Source organism: Phaseolus vulgaris, chromosome 4 (genome assembly GCF_051622355.1).
Source record: "Phaseolus vulgaris cultivar YP4 chromosome 4, ASM5162235v1, whole genome shotgun sequence".
NCBI classification, from domain to species: domain Eukaryota; kingdom Viridiplantae; phylum Streptophyta; class Magnoliopsida; order Fabales; family Fabaceae; genus Phaseolus; species Phaseolus vulgaris.
The window spans coordinates 16,922,281-16,940,740 of record NC_143501.1 but is presented as its reverse complement, the minus strand read 5'-3'; the positions used below and the strand labels follow the sequence as shown (position 1 = coordinate 16,940,740).

The 18,460-nt window shown below is 28.8% G+C and overlaps 1 protein-coding gene across 1 annotated transcript; it reads right to left on the bottom strand.

The window, feature by feature from the left end:
• Positions 1-376: 376 nt before the first annotated feature.
• Positions 377-2,867, bottom strand: LOC150027941 (uncharacterized). The gene is made up of 7 exons (XM_090300965.1): positions 2,727-2,867; positions 2,434-2,614; positions 2,177-2,273; positions 1,158-1,278; positions 892-1,071; positions 711-795; positions 377-384 (listed from the first exon to the last, which is right to left on the bottom strand). Exons 1-7 carry the CDS (start codon positions 2,865-2,867, stop codon positions 377-379), a joined length of 813 nt encoding a protein of 270 aa, XP_090157091.1.
• Between the last annotated feature and the right edge of the window lie 15,593 nt (positions 2,868-18,460).

Sequence of the window (18,460 nt, the reverse complement as noted above, 5' to 3'; positions counted from 1 at the left end):
AACAGTAACTAAAAATCACATATGTTCAAATATTATTTTAGTTGGCATGTATACATGTAATAATTGGACTTCTGAAAGCAAAACAATATTTAAATAACCTTAAAAAAATAACAGAAATTATGAGTTAAATAATGTTATATTATTCTATGTAAATTGATGAATTAACCATTAATTAAAAGGTGATTCACATACTTTAATATTATGAGCTTTCATGAAACAAACAATGTACGAAATACAATACTTTAATATTATGAGCTTTCATGAAACAAACAATGTACGAAATACAGTTACAAATAGGTCATTATATGAATCTAAATGAACAGATAAAATTGAAAAACAACAAAATATTACAACGTTAAAATTAACTATAATGTAATTATGTACCTGAAACATAATGTCAAGATATGTCATCAATAATATTATATAAAGAGATTTAAAAAAGTAATCTACAATGTAACGGATAGAAAAAAAAAACTATAGAAGAAGTATTATCAATCGGGTGTGTGTGCAGGTGAAACAAAATCTCTTGTAAGTCGTGGAGCAACCACTTCAGTAGTTAAAAGACTATCACTCCCTAAGTCAACAATTTCAGATTGCAACTCAACAACTTCATTGGAAAATTTATTAAATAAATCCTACAATAATAAGTAGACATATTAGTAAGATTAAATTATTAAATTATTTAAAATAATACTTTAAATGAAAATTACCTGAGAAAGTGGTACAGGGGAATGAGGAATCATCCTGTTCAACATCTTTAACACTGCACAGTCTTTTCTTCTGAGAATGAAGTTCCTTCACAACATGAGAATTAAATTAAATTAAAACACTATACATAAGGAATTTCAGAGTAAAATGTAAGTCAGGCTACACTGAAATTAGGAAACATACCACACTTTCAACACGACCATCAGAAAACCTTTGGATAATACTATCATCAATACACACTTTTTTGACGCGGAATGGTTGGTCAAACCTAGGAGATTGATCTTTAACACAACCAACTTTAAACAACACAACTTTGTCTATCAAAAGATCAAATTCTTTAGGTAGTACACCAGAGTCAACGTTCTAAAAATTAAAAAAAATAAAATCAATTTATATACTAACCTTTTCTTATATGCATGAATAGACATATGCATGGTTGGAAAATTTACCTTGTCATGACTTTCAAATAATTCTGCGCAAGATTTATTGATCAGTGTAGTGGCATCCTTGTCAAATAGAACAAAAGTAGTGGAATTTGTATCATCAATTACTCGCACCTTCAGCTTATACCTGAAATATAAAATACAAAAAAGGTTCAAAAAAGTATCTATAATTTAATTTAATGAATATAATTAATATAATAATAATTAATATTTAATATAATAATACAATAAGTAATGAAAAATAAATTGTGACAAACACAAAGATGACCTCGGTTGGACTTTGATAACATGTTTGTTACACTTCTCACAAAAAAACATTTTGGAATCTGGGTAAACAACTTTACTACATAAGCAAGCTGTGTACCACCAATCATCATCACCTACAATATGTTTTACTTTCTTTTCAACTTAAACTATGCACAATCCATTTCAATAAACTGTTAAAAAACAATACTAATACCTCATTGCAATCTTTCAGGTCTTGAATAGTGTTTTTATGACTCAAGTTGATGAATTCATCCTCAACATTTTGCTTTCCATAATCACACAATTGACTCAGTCCCTGAGTAGGAGAATTTGTACTTTCAATACACATGTTAAAATTGTGGTTAGAAAGGGTCATAATTATCGAATAACAAAGTATGTATTAAACTAACATTTTCTTAAGTTCGATTGTCTCTTTAGACTATATGTTATATATTATTTTCTTACAGTCCAAGCAATTTTGTAGACAAACCTTGTTTGCATTGAAATATAATGCATTGTGTTATAACAAAAATCATCTAAATTCAATAAATAAAAATGAAATTACAGTTTCATCACTTCACATACCCTGAAAAATATTTACTTTAGCAAACTGCACACTGATGACAACATTTTGCAACTCTCCACGTGACAGAAATGCATTCAGCTCATCAACATAGTTACCAAATAAAGTACACTCCGTGCGGAAGTTGTTGTAAATTAAAATTAAAATTGTAAGAACACACATTTTGGATTGGTTATAGGACAAAATATTAGCTTACCCATCAGCTTCAATAGAAATGACATTTAACTTAGTTGATGACCCTGTTCTATTGAGCTTTCTTTCAGTGCCCACACCGATCAATATTCCAATAACAACTGTAAAAACATAAATATTTAAACACATATGCAAAGAAATTTGTTCAACTAAAACCATAATAAGGATACTTACCCACTAACTAGTCAGTATCAAAACCAGGGGCTCTTAATACAAACATCGGGGTGTACTGAGGTATTGCACATGAAACCAGATCATTACCTACACAAGTTACCTTAGTTCCAAACTGGAAATTAATTTTGAACTGGTGACAGGTTATTCTATAAGATCCTGAATTAGTAGACACATTAAAGAAATTGAAGGAATAAACTTTATCCTTAAAAATATCGTTTTGAAATTTATAAATTAGTTTTCTTCTAACGGAAACATGAATTCTATCACCCTGAAAGATAACAACAAACATTAACCATGATTAATAAAATTTACATTAAACTTTGGTAGAAAAAAATAAGAAAGAAAATGATAAAATAATTTACATATTTATCTTGTATCACCATTTCCATGGAGAATGGAAACTTTGTTTTCTTGAAGTCAGAAGCAAACCACAAATGAATAACCCTTGCTATCAGGATCCAATTTTCAGTTTTTGGATTAACATCTTTGACAGAATTTGTATTTTGTCTTAACATAGACATTGTAAGGGTGACTTTTGAGTAAAAGGAAAATGTATAATGCAAATGCTCAATGTGAAACACAAACATACCAATATCTATATATAGTAAAGAAGTGGTACATAATTATTTTCAAACTAACAAAAAATTATTTTACAATTTCAAATTCAAAGGGCTAGGAATAGTAAGAAAACATAATGAGAGTATTGTCAGACAAAAAAAAATTCAATTTTCAAATGGCAAATAGTGTGACCTAAGCATAAACATGACTTTAGTTAAAAAATGTCCATAACACAAAAAAATTCATAAATTAAAAAGGGTGACAAATAATTTATGTCTGATTTATACAAAATATACAAAAAGAAGATAAAACATAACAAAAAATGAGTTTTGCAATTTTGAATGAATGAGATAACATATACAGTTCGACAGAGTATAAAAGCAAATATTAACCATATAAAAAAATCAAAACTTAAAAACGTGCAAACAAAATTTCTTTTCCATTCCAAAGAACGTGTTTCTACTTTAAGCATTGCGATTAATGAAATTGTTTGTTGACTTTAGAAAGAGAAAAACTACAGGGAAATATAATTGTCAGCTTCTATATAGAAGAGATTTCAACACATATATGTATATATATAAACAATAAAAGTACAAGATTTTAAAAATTGATAGCATGATCTGAAAAACCTACTATGCAAAAAATGGGAACTTTACGTAGGTTAGTTTTGCATAATTGCAAAAGAGCCTTTCAGGTTAACAAAAAAAGTACCCCTGTTGAAAATTTTGAAATAATACGCAGATTCCAAGAATACAGACTTTAACTCAAGAGATTGAGTTTTAAAATTCTCAATGAATGACAAAACCTAATGACTAAAAAATGTAAAAAAAAAACATTACCCATACCAAATATACAAATAGAAATAAAAAAAATATCACAAATTTAACTATAAACAATTGCCAGGTTGTATACAGAGGAGATTAAGCATATAAAAAATCGAAACTTTAAAACATGCAAACAAATTTGCTTTCAGATTCAAAAGAACATGTGTCTACTTTGAGCATTGCGATTAATGAAATTGTTGTTTGACTTTAAAAAGATGAAACTGCAGGAAATATAATTGTCAGGTTGCATAAAGAAGACATTTGAACATACATCTATGTATAAAAAACCACAGTAAACAATTCAAGGTCCAAGCAATGTGTCACAAGGATGAAACATAAAGTACAACATTTTAGAAATTCATAGAATGATCTGAAAACCCTACTATGAAAAAAAATGAGAATTTTAGGTAGGTTTGTTTTGCACAATTGCAAAAGAGCCTTTTTGTTTAACAAAAAAAATGAACCCTTGCTTGGAAATTTCTGAAATAATACACAGATTGCAAGAATACACAGATTTCACAACATAGAGAGAAAAAGGTGGAAACCCTAAATTCCTAAAAATTAAAATGAGTCAGAAAATTTTTAAAAAGAAAGTTTAACACCAAAAAGGAAATGTCTTTGAAAGGAAAAATTAAAAATACAATTCAAATGGAGAAAAAGTCCAAACCCTAAGTACACAAAAAAAAAATTACTCCATTAACGATTAAAAAAACAACCATAATGATAACAACCATGTGGACAGAAGAAGGAAAATATTTCACCTTGATGCTTGAACATACGATGGATTCCAGTTTGTATATTGTCTTAAAAAAGACATTGTAACCCTGTGAATGAAACTGCTAAACTGTGAATGAAATAACATTAAGTGTAAAAAAGTAACTCCATTAAAAACATATAAAAACAAACATTAAGCTTGAAAAGCACACATCTTTAACAAAAACAACTTCAACATTGGCTTTAAAATGAAAAAAATTGGAAAAAGGGTGAAAAAAAGTTTAAAAGTAAAGTTTAACATAAAAAAGGAAATGTCTTTGAGAGGAAAAATTTGAAATACGGTTCAAATGGAGAAAAAGTCCAAACCCTAAGTACCAAAAAAAAAATTACTCCATTAACGATTAAAACAACAAAAAACCTATAATGAAACAAAAGAAGGAAAATATTTTACCTCAATGCTTGAACATACGATGGATTCCAGTTTGCCAAACATGAATATGAAGGAAAACCTATTACAGTACCGGTGACTGCACAGAGTATAGAAATCCCAAATGAAATGAAAGAGGGCGAAATGTGAGAGACAGAATAGAGCAAACCCAGGGAAGAAAAAATCAAAGAAATGAAAGAGAGAAACCAAAAAAGGCAACAAAATGAAAAAACATAAACAAAGGTAAGAGTAAATCGAAGAGAGAGAAATGAAAAAAAAAGTAAATGAGAGTTTGAAATGAGAGGGAAACGTGGTGATGGTTTTTAAAATGAGACTTTTGTGACACGTGTAAGCTCTACAGTGTGCCACTTGCACTCCCAGAATGCATTTCAGATTGTTATTTTGGGTTAAAATTTGATTTTTTTTCCTTTTTATTTTTTTTAGAACTTATCCTGGGAGTGTCTTTCATTTGTATTATAGATTGATTGATTACTAATGTACTGGTATAGGACGAGATCGAGCTGCCCAAGACTCGACCTCCCTGATCGAGATGATCGAGACTCCCACGGACGGCCTGACCAACCGACACATATAACCATTAACGCTCAAATCAAGGTCAGTGAAGTTAAATTACCATTAAGAATTAGGTAATGCAACCATAAGTGTGATCCATTCCAGTAATCAGGTCCAATAAGGTAAGCCCATTAAAATAGTATAAATAACACACATTACAAGGAATAAGGTACGTCATTATTACTATACACATACCCGAGTGCCGAACACCCTCTTTACTGACTTGAGCATCGGAGTGCCTGCTGCAGGTACCCCCCGTTTGGCATTCACCCGAGACAGAAAGCCGAAGGAGTAGCACGAAGGCAATAAGAATCCCAACGAAACCCTAGCAACCTGCCCGAGGAAAGGAACAAGACGAAGCCTTCAACAGTTCTCTATGTCCCATCTCCCTAACAGGAACAACTAATTTCCTTTTGGTTATATATTTTACTTATAATGAATTCAAATAATAAATAGTTTTAAATACTCTCAAAGTGAATGGATTTGAGAGGAGAGCAAGTGAAAATTTGTAATAGGGTGATTAATGTAATTGAAAAAAATTAAATATAATATTATATTATGAAATGAATTACTAATTTGCTTTTGGTTGTATATTTTACATAAAATGAATTCAAATAATGAATAGTTTTGAAGTGATTTGTTTATGTAATGAAAACAATATTGAAATAAATGTATTTAAATTTATATAAATAACGAATATAAAATGAGGTTGGAATTTTCTTGTCATACAAATATAAAAAGGTAAAAGTTATTTAATTCTTTTTAATATGTGAAATTGAATTTAAAATTTAAATTTAAATCTTACCATGTTACATATGACACCACGAAGCAAGTATCATATAAAAAATATAAATCAAATTTAAAAATAAAGTATATAATTGTTTGAAAAAAAAATCTATAATTAATTATGTTCTCAACCATAATTCATTATGTTTATTTTAATTAACGTATAAGAATAAATAAGGAAAAGTACTCTTCATAGTTGTCTTTCTACATGTTTTATTTAACATAGGGACAATACTCCCCATCCCCTCTTTTTTCCACCTTCATAAATCATCTCAAATAATCAATTTAAAAACAATAATAATAATAATTTCATTCTTCCACTTCTTTTTGAATAGTTCGTCACCGAATTCAAACATAACATTAAAAAAACATGATTTTTCAGTCACATACATGCAACTTAACTTTTTCCAATGACTCCTTTTTTAATGACATTTTGCTTCCATTGTTCAAATTTTGCTCGGAAGATTTTTGTGAGCAAATTTGGACGATTTAATGCAGTTAGGAAAGTTTGAAGTTGTGATGAAATTTCACTCCAAAAAGAATTGCATGTCATTGTAAGGAAATCACGAGCAGCAATTGTCATACCATCTTCATAATGTTGTGTCAAGTCTCAACGACTACCAATAAATGATGATGGTAATATTGTCCTCTGCCCAACATTTTCTTGAATAAAATAAATATGAATTTTTATATATTTATATGTAATACATTTAGTATGTTACGTACATTATGTACTTGTGTGATTTTGTCCTTCATGCAAAACATTTTGCAAACCTTGATACACTTCAGAACAAATATTATTTTGATGATTTTGAATCCATCGTAACCTTCATGGATCAATCTTGACATAGTTGTCTACGACATATTGTTGTAAAAGTTGTCCCGCTTGTAATATTGTAGAGTGATCATTAGGACGAATCTACATTAAAGTAATCATGTATGTGTATTAATTTTATATGAACCAACATTGATAAGTAAATTGTTGAAAGTGATATATATAATTTTGTTAAGTCTCCTAAAGCATGTAGCAATAATATTCTCGGCATGAGATATTTTGGCCATTATGAATTTTTGTGTTGAGATCCTAACCATATGTTCCAAAAGGAAACAAAAGTGGATATTGTAAAGGGTCATAATATCCCACAGTTTCCTTAATTTTTATAAAGTTCTCATCATGACTTACAACTTTAATGTCTCATCCACTTGTCATTGATTATGTGTGCCCAATAACAATAATTGGTTGTTACTTGAGATGTAGTTGGAAGATTGTATTGTGATTGATTGACAGAATGCTCTTTAATGTGTAAAGTACATTAATGAATATTTGATTCTTAAGCAAATTGTCTAAGTACATGCACACAAGGATTGCACCGATGTAATATCTGTTCTAATTTATCAACAATGGTTTGATAAAGTTGAGGAGTTTCTAACATCCTATTTTGTAATTTATGTGCAATGTCATAAATGTACAATTGCAAAAAACATGGCCTGTACCCCTCATTTGGAAACAAGCTTCCTATTTTGTGATATATTGCACCCTGAGCACGAAAACTATATATACCACAACCAATTGCAACTATATTTTCATCCATGTGAACACCAAGTGAAGTGAATGAAAGCACATGGTTGTAACTTCTTATATGTTGTCTAAAATATCTACTTTCAGATGAATAACTAGAAAATATTTGAAGCAACTCATTCAGAGCATTAACATGTGGACGTAAAAGGTTTCTACCCAAGCAACACATATCATGTGATTTGTGGTAAAACAATCGTGCATGACAATGTGCACATGTAGTCGAAGTAGACAATTGAATATTGATCATCACAACCATTTTTGTAAAGTTTCCAGCATTGTTATGTGTCTGTTGAAATCTATGTTTCATTTCTACATTTTTAATCATTTTTCCAAAAAGTAATGTATTAAGTAATTTATAGAATTACATATTGAAGGAGAAGTAAAAGTATTTCACTGAACTTCCATAATGTAAATATTATGATAAAAATATATTAACCATGTTTAATATCAATAACATGTGTATTATTTTGTCTTTTTTCATTATCATTTGATCCTTGAAATCTTTGTGCCTCAAAATTATAACTTGACATGTTAAATAAATAAAAAATATATTAAAATTCAAATATTTTTGGAAATTGACATCTTATGTATTATAAGATTAGTTAACTATATATATAATATTAATTAAAAAATATTGTTTTGTATAACATAAATTACAAAGAGATTAAGAAACCTGATCATGTACTTATCATCATGTAAAATGTTGTACTTATCATAATGTAAAATGTTTTCAAATTTTATTATTGAACAAAGTTTACATTACAAGAGTTAGGAAAATTGAAAGAGGATTCAAAGTAAATTAGTAAAATATCATAAATAAAAGTTTGATAATAAAAGTGTACTAACCAAATTCAATGTTATTGACTTGTGTGTTATTTGGTTCTGCTTCATTATCATTGAATCTTTTAATGTTTTCCGGTGAAAAAGTATATAACCTGTCCAATGAATAAAATTATATAACTAAAATTTAAAGCAATATATATGTATGTAATCTTTAATGTAACAAAATATATATATATATATAATTAATTACCCATTTTTACGACGAATTTATATTTTGAAAATTAAATATTAAATGTATCTTAAAAGGAATGTAGTTGCATATTTGGATATATTTTATTTAATATATTTTTTTCCGTTAAATCATTTGGTCATTCAGATTATGATGACAATATAATCTTTTAATAACAATCATATGACTATGAATAATAATAAATAACAATGATGGAATATTACGTAATTGACACGAAACATATGCATACATTGAATAGAATAGGGCAAGAGATATAAATAAGAAATTTGATCTGTGTGAAATCGAAATTATACTTATATAGGCAAAGTGGGAATACTATCTGAAATTGGTTGATTGTACAATTGTTGATGTTGGTCAGTAGTTCTTTGCTCCTCATTTCAAGTCTACGTTGTAGAAGTCGTTCAGCTTGTAATATTGTAGAGTGATTGATAGCTGTCGTTTTGTTGTCAAATTAATATGATTCTAGCGTAGACTTGTCTAACACTAGAGAGATGACAATATAGTTGTGGTCAGATGACCCCAAGTCGTCTCCCAACGAATCCAATAGTGAAATTAGTAGATTGGTGTTTAGAATCTATTTACAATAATAAGAGTTAGCAATAACAATAATAATAATAAGGGGATTGAGATAATTATGCCAAAAATATAAAAGAGATTAAAATAACAAATAAAAAGCAGTTGATCCCAAAGTTCTTCCACCATTGAATTCTTCACAGGTTCTCTAAAGATTAATTTTTTCTCAATCCTCCAACAGAGCTAAACAGGATTGAACATGCGCCAATCTAATTCAATTGAAACTCACCAGTAAAGCATGCTCTACTGGTTTAATCAGTACCCACTTTGTTCCATGCGTATACTCCATGGGAATGCTTATCTCCTCTCTCTTGAATCATGCGCCCAAGAAATTAATTAGAACAATGCGAACTAACTAAGAAACCAAAGTTTAAGATAAGGAAGACTCTCAATCATGCGTTCAAGTACAACCTCTCACAACAACTAGTTTTCCAGGAGATTAGACTATTAAAACAACTGCTATAGAGAATTAAAAATAGAAATTTTTATTGACCGAAACCTTAGAGCTCAATGGGAAATTACGAAGGAATCAACCAAAAAGGTTTAGCCTTCCATACAGAGGCAAAACAAAAGAATTACAAAGAAGAAAAGAAACTAAGAAAACTCTATGAAGCTCCCCCCTTCTCCTTGATGCGTGTGTCCTTTAATAGGTTTTTCTGCTCCAAGGATCTTGGGAAAATATTGTAGTTTATATTTTGTTAACAGTTTCCAAGTTTCCAACTTTCCAGAATTCTTGTATTTTTCAGAATATTTGTTTCCAATTCTGTTTCTGAGATATTGAAGATTTTATTTTCTCTTTCTTCTCCTTGGATTTTTTTTTCCTGTTTTGGTTCAAGAAGCAACTCGAACTTTTGCATATTTGGCCCATTCACAAAGGTAGATGCTTCCTTCGGATAATTTACTCTAAAAACACAAAATTAACAAAAATAACAGTTAAGACCCAAATAAACCCAATTATAAGAATATTAATTAAAACAATGAATTTATTTATTATTATAATCCAATAATCTATGATTAAGGCTATTGTGTGTAAATAAATATATGCTCATCAGTGATCATTGGGACGAATCTACATTAAAGTAATGATGTATGTGTATTAATTTTATGACTTAACATTGATGAGTAAGTTGTTGGAAATGATATATATATATATATGATGGGCATATATTTATTCACAATCAATAGCTTTAATCATGGATTATTGGACTATAATAATAAATAAATCCGTTATTTTAATTAATATTCATATAATTTGGTTTATTTGGGCCTTAACTATTATCTTTGGTAATTTAGTGTTTTTAGGGTAAATTATCTTAAGCATCTACCTTTGTGAATGGGCCAAACATGCAAAAGTCCAAGTTGTTTCTTTGAATCAAAACAAATTATGAGGAGAAGAAAGAGAAAATAAAAGCTACAAGATTCCAGAAACATAATTGGAAGCAAATCTTCTATAAAATAAAAAGAATTATGGAAAGTGGAAACTGTTTACAAAATCTAAACTGCAATATTTTCCCAAGATCCTTGGAACAGAAAAGCCTTATAAAAGGACACAAGCATCAAGTAGAAAGGGAGAGAGCTTCATAGGGTTTTCTTAGTTTATTTTCTTCTTAGTAATTCTTTTGTTTTGCCTCCGCATGGAAGGCTAAACCTTTTTGGTTGATTCCTTTGTAATTCCCCATTGAGTTCTGAGGTTTTGTTCAATAAAAGTTTCGATTTTTAATTCTCTATAGCAGCTGTTTTTATTGTCTAATCTCCTGGAAAACTATTTTTTGTGAGAGGTTGTACTTGAACGCATGATTGAGAGTCTTCCTTGTCTTAAACTTTGGTTTCTTAGTTAGTTCGCATCGTTCTAATTAATTTCTTGGGTGCATGATTCAAGAGAGAGGAGGTAAGCATTCCCATGGAGTATACGCATGGAACAAAGTGGGTATTGATTAAACTAGTAGACGCATGTTTTACTGGTGAGTTTCAGTTGAATTAGATTGGCGCATGTTCAATCTGGTTTAACTCTGTTGGAGGATTGAGAAAAGATTAATCTTTAGAGAACCTGTGAAGAATTCAATGGTGGAAGAACTTGGGATCAACCGCTTTTTATTTGCTATTTTAATCTCTTTTAGATTTTCTGCACAACTATCTCAAACCCCCTTTTTATCTTTATTGTTATTGCTAACTTTTATTGCTTGCAGATAGATTTTAAACCCTGATCAACTGATTTTACTATTGGATTCGTTGGGAGACGACTTGGGGACATTTATCCACAATTATACTATCATCTCTCTAGTGTTAGACAAGTCTACGCTAGAATCATATTAATTTGACAGCAAAATGACAGTTATCAAATCAATATAATTGTGTTTCAAGTTACCTGAACCATGTAGCTATAATATTCTCGGCATGAGATATTTTGGCCATTTTGATTTTTTGTGTTGAGATCTATCCATATGTTCCAAAAGGAAATAATAGTGGATATTGTAAAGGGTTGTAATAGCCCACAGTTTCTTGAATGTTTATTAAGTTCCCATCAAGACTTACAACTTTAACGTCTCATCCATGTGCCATTGATTTTGTGTCCTCAGTAACAATAATTGTTGCTACTTGAGATGCAGTAGGAAGATTGTATTGTGGTTGATTGACAGGACACTCTTTAATGAATAAAGTACATTCTTGAATATTTTGTTGTTGAGCAAGTTGTCTAAATACATGCACAAAAGGATTGCACTGATGTAGTATTTGTTGCAACTTATTAACAATGTTTTGATGAAGATGAGGAGTTTCCAACATCCTATTTTGTAATTCATGTGCAGTGTCATAAATGTACAATTGCAAAAAAACGTGGCCTAGACCCCTCATTTGGAAAAAAGCCTCCAATCCTGTGATACATTGCACCTTGAGCACAAAAACTATATATACCACGACCAATTGCAAGTATATTTTCATCCATGTGAACACCAAGTGAAGTGAATGAAAGAACATGGTTGTAACTTCTAATATGTTGTTTAAAATGTCTACTTTCAAAAGAACAACAAAAAATACTTGAACCAACTCATCCGGAGCAGTAACATGTGGAAGTAAGACTTTTCCACTTGAGCAACGCATATCACGTGATTCATGGTAAAATAATCATGCATGACAATGTACACATGTAGTTGGAGTAGAAAATTGAAACATTACCTTGCATTAGTTTTCTAAAATTTTGAGCACAGTTATGCTTCCGCCGAAATCTATGTTGCATTCCTACATGTATAATAATTTTTCAGAAAAGTAAAATATTTCATTGAACTTCCATCATGTAAAAGAAAAGTAAAATATTTCATTGAACTTCCATCATGTAAATATTGTGATAAAAGTATACTAACCATGTTCAATATCAATGACATTTGTATTACTTGGTCCTGCTTCATTATCATTTGATCCTTGAAAGTTTTGTGGAGTATAACCTGTGAAGTTAAATAAATGAATAAAATTACATAGAAAAATTTAAAGCATTAATATGTGGTACCTGCATTATTTATTGATCGAGCCAAATGTCGAATAGATGAAAATCTCCTTCCTGAAACAATATTTATCATATGGATAATGTTGTGCTTCCTTTGTTTATAAGTTTTTCTTCGTATAGATATTTCATCTATCTTTTACAATATTTTTTAGAAATTGACATCTTATGCATAAAAGTGTACTAACCAGGTTCAGTAACATGTGTGTTACTTGGTCCTGCTTCGTTATCGTTAGAGCCTTCAAATATCAAGTTAAATGAATGAATGAATAAAACTATATAAACAAAATTAAAAAAATATTTATTGTGTTATATAACATTTTTTTTACCTGCATTATTAATCGATCGAGCCAAATTTCGAATAAATGTCAATCTCCTTCCTGAAACAATATTTGTAATATGAATAATATTGTTTCTCTTTTCTCTATAAATTTTTCTTCGTATAGATATTCCATTTGTGTTTTAAAATATTTTTTGGAAGTTGACAACTTATGCATAAAAGTGTACTAACCAGGTTCAGTAACATGTGTGTTACGCGGTGCTGCTTCGTTAATGTTAGATCCTTCAAATGTCAAGTTAAATGAATGAATAAAACTATATAAAAAAAAATTATTAAAAAATAATAATTTTTTTTACCTGCATTATTTATGGATCGAGCTAAATGTCGAATAGATGTCAATCTCCTTTCTCTATAAGTTTTGCTTTCTGTAGATAGTTCATTTGTCCTTTGTTCAATGGTCTTTCTTCGTCTTCTATTTGCAATATTTAACTTCAAGTTTGGTTTTGTCTTCTATTTGCAATATTTTTCATTTTTTTATGTAATATATTAAAATGTAGAAATATAATAAACATTAGAAAAATTATATAAAAAGTTCTAAAATATAAATCAAAACTAAAAACAAAACAAATTATGAAAACACTCTTGTAAACAAACATACAATCGACCTTTTTACAATGAGTGATAAACGAAAGCAATCAGTTATCAGAAGCACTAAGCAATATTGATTTATGAAATAAAAAATTAAAATAAATAATGAGTATGTGACAGAAAATAGATAGCGTAAATAAAAATACAAACACCGCCTATATTCTCCTCAGATCTGTATTTTCAATTTTTGAAAAATTCAAGAATGGACAGTGCACCCACATGCATAAATAAATTAAAAAAAGAGTAAATTCAAACATTGCATATTCATCTCCTATTTTATAATTGAAAAATAATACTTGCTAGTTGATTTCGTGGTTTTGGAATGATCTACAACTTCTGAAAACGTTTAATGGAGATAAAAATGAAGATGAATGGAAAAAGATGCAATTATGCAATGCTCATTAGCAAGTCTTGCTTTGCAACATTTAATTTTAAATTTAAAAATAGTTTTATTTGTTCTGCTTTAAAATATAAAATTAAAACTGCTCACAAAAATATCTCTGGTCATATATTTGTAAAATAATAAAATAAAATAAAAATATAAGAATAAAATTGAAATAAAATAAAATGTCAGTTAGTTAAGAGGGAAATCCCATTTATATATAGGTATAGAAATATAAATAACATATATTAAAGTTATATATACTTTAATATAATAAAAATGTGAAAACATAAAACAATTAAATTATAAAAATAACATATTAAAGTTATATGTACTTTAATATAATGAAAATATAAAAACTTAAAACAATTAAATTATAAAAATAACATATTAAAGTTATATATTAACATAAAGTTATATATTAACATAAATGTTCAAGATAATAATAAAATGAGAAAAAATAAACTCTTATTATATATTTCCAAATTAATAAAATAATATATTAGTATAAGCATAAAATGAAAAAGTAACTGTATAAAAGAAACGGTTACAATATAATCCTCTTTATATTTATATATATTATATATATATACTAATGTTTTATATAGATATCTCATAATACTTACGACTAATAAGCTCACATTATTGTTTAGAGAAGTTTACATTATTGTGCAAATTCTACATTATTGCTATCTTGAAAAAATCTTTGCCTCTTGTCTCGTCTATGGTTGTCAAATGCTTTATTCACTATTCTTTGATTCTTTTTTCTTTTTCTTTCTCTTGCTGGGAGACAATGTTTTGGCGCACTACTGTTAATGGATTCTTCAATAATACATGTCTTCATTGCAAAGATAAGGATTGAATTGGGATGACTCATCATCATTACTAGCTTTTTCTCAGCCTTTTGAGAAAGTAGCTTTTTGAAAAGCTTTTTCAAACTCTTCTTTTGATGTTGTTGATGCTAAGACTTCCATTAGTTTTCGTTTCTCTGCTAAGAATAATGTGTCCTGTTTGAGTGCAGGGTTGTCTTTACTCCCTGAATTATTCTTTAACCATTCTTGAATCCTGTTCCTGCATACTAAATTATTATTGAACTTCTTCCACCATTTGATTTGTATCTTTCTTGACAACATTTTGATTTATACTCCTTCATATGGTTGTACTAAAGTATAATCCCAGACTAATATCCAAGTAATAGCTTGAGAGACTATAAAAGATATAAGCCTATATCCTGGTACAAATGTAGAATTTTATCGAAAATACGAATATACTTTATTTATTTATGTTGGAAATATTGAAGGTAATGGTCCAAAGTCAACAAACCATTTTATAAACTATCTTGGAAATTTCAAAGATATTCCCTTCTTGAACCAAATAAACCAAGAATGCTTCTTTGGTTTAACAAATAATATGTTGGTTGTTGGAGATCCCACATCGACTAGAGATTAGAGCCTTTCATTGTACATAAGTGGGTGCAAACCTCAACCTCATGAGCCGGTTTTATGGGGTTGAGTTAGGCTTAAAGTCCACTTCGTAATATGGTATCAGAGCCATTTTCGAGTCTATCCTAGCGAGTATTTGTTGGGTTTATCAGGCCACCATCCATAATATGGTATCCCACGCACGAGCTGCTGTCACTCTCGGCGTGAGAGGGGTGTGTTGGAGATCCCACATCGACTAGAGATTAGAGCCTTTCATTGTATATAAGTGGGTGCAAACCTCAACCCTATGAGCCGATTTTATGGGGTTGAGTTAGGCTTAAAGTCAACTTCGTAATATTGGTCCATGCATCCATGTAATCATAATAACTATATTGTTATGGATCAAACACTCGTGAAAACGTTTTTTTTATTGTGAAGAGGTTGGTTCCACTCTTAAGGGCTCAGAACTTGTAGAATTTTTATTTTGGAAAACTCAATATTTCCTTTATCATCCTTATTATGAGATACTTCTATGGATTCTATATCCACCAATATAAATTCATAAAAAGTTATAGTTTTACATATGTCTATTGGCAAGTAATGGAAGTCTTGGGAAAATAGGTTTTCAGTTATTTGTCTTGGGTTTGGAGTTATCCACGCTTTTTCTAATATTAGTATTGACATACTTTCGAGTTTCTCTAAATATTCATCTAAGGGTATTGATTTTGGAAAATCTATTGAGACATGAGTTTTGTTGGTAAAGTCCTTTGGGCTTATTAATACATTTTGGTAATATAGTGGGGTAAATCTATTTGAAGGTATTTTTAGGGGTTCGATAATTGAGGAGGAATTTTGATGATTTCTACCAAAGTAGAGGTTGATTTGGTGGGTGTTGATGGTCTTAAAGATAATGAAGAGGATGGTCTTAATGATATTGATGAATAAACTTTATTTGATCTCAGCGGGAAACCATATTGAGTTTTATTTATTAAACTAGATACTTTATTTGATCCAAGTGGGGCACCATAATCATCTTCTTCGATTGGCTTGACACTCATATTGAAGTCTGTAAAAATTCTCTTATTAAAAAATCGGACAAAGAATTATCTTTCCCTTTAACATGTTTTATTTCAAAATCAAAACAAAATAATAAAGCTTGTCATCTTGCAAAAAAATATGTTTAGAAACCAAATTTTGAACATTTTTATTTAAAACACTTGGAACTGCTTTACAATCAGTACAAATTAAAAAAAAATTATTAAATAAATCGTCATGAAAGTTTTGTAAAGACAAAACTATTGAAAGTATTTCTCTTTTAATAGTGGAATACTTTTGTAGGGAAGAACACCAGATACTTGAACGATATCTAACTATTTGCTCTTTTGATTTTTCTGAAAGCTTCTGTTTTAAATTTCCCCATATCCTAAATCAAAGGCATTTGTTTCTACAATAAGAAAGGCTTTGGAGTCATATATTCCTAGACAGGGTAGTTTTTTAAATATTTCTTTTATTTGTTTTATGGTTTTGGTCATATCATCATTCCAGGCCGGAGAGTTTCTCAATCTTGCATATAATAGAGCGTAAATTATTCTAATACTGGGAACAAAATCTGCTATATAATTTACACATTCTAAAAATCTCTGCAAGTGTTGTTTTTCTTTTATTCTTCTAAATATTTATTTGTAAATTCTAATGATCTTTGTATAAGTGTGATAGTTCCTTCATATATTTCATATCCTAAAAATCTAATCTTTGTTTGAAATATTTTTTTTCTCTGAAACTACTAATCCTTTTTCTTTAATTATTTTTACAAACTCTTCTAAATGTTCTTTATGCTCATTGATATTTTTTGAAAATATTAAAACATCATCTAAATATACTATAGAAAATTTCATATAAGGATAAAATATATTATTCATAATATTTTGAAATTTACTGGAAGCATTTTTTAATCTTTGAGGCATTACATTCCCTTCGTAATGCCCGAAAGGTACCACAAAAGCAATTTTATATTTATCTTCCTCTTTTATAGAGATTTGATAGTATCCTGATTTTAAATCGAACTTTGAGAATATTGTAGAATCGTGTATTCTTTTTTATTAGATATTTTTATTTGGTAATGGATACCTAATCCATTTTAATACTTTATTTAATGGTTTATAATTAATTACTAACCTTGGTGCTTCTCTTTCTATTTCAGAGGCTTTCATCACATAAAATCCCGCACAACTTCAAGGTGATTTTGAGGCCCTAATTAATCTTTTGTCTAGATATTCTTAAATTTATTTTTTACAATATTCTAAATATTGTTGATTCATTTGTATTGGTCTAGCTTTTGTAGGTATTTGTTTAGCAAATTTTCTTTTTTATTTTCTCTTCATAATTTTTAATAAGGATTTTAAGGTTAGGTGTTTTTAGTTTTCCTCTATTCTTCTAAATCTAATTTCTTTATTTAATAAATTTATCTATTTTTCTTGCTTTCTATTGGAGATATTAAGGATTCTCTTAATAGATTTAATTCTCTAGTTGTAGGAGGTTTTATAAATTCAAAGTATATTTCTTTTCCGAAAGTTTGAGTTATCAACCCTTTTTCTATTACTTGAAAACTATATAATAATGTTAAAAAGGGAGTTCCTAGAATCATTATGCTATTCATATTTTTATTAATACAAAGGGAGTATTATAACATATTGTATTCTTACCTATTTTAGCATTAGATAATTTGTATTGAATATTCATTTTTGTCCCTTTAGCACTAGTTACCTTCTCGTTTTTTCATAATATTAAGTAGGTATTATTCGTTCTTGAATATAATTAATATCT

Excerpts from the sequence above, each read along its gene's own strand:
- LOC150027941 (XM_090300965.1), bottom strand. The coding sequence starts at position 2,867 with ATGTCTATGTTAAGACAAAATACAAATTCTGTCAAAGATGTTAATCCA. Across the intron at positions 1,279-2,176 it reads ATTTCTATTGAAGCTGATGG|GTATAAGCTGAAGGTGCGAG; the intron begins GTAAGCTAATAT and ends TTTATATTTCAG. Across the intron at positions 1,072-1,157 it reads TATTTGAAAGTCATGACAAG|AACGTTGACTCTGGTGTACT; the intron begins GTAAATTTTCCA and ends TTTAATTTTTAG.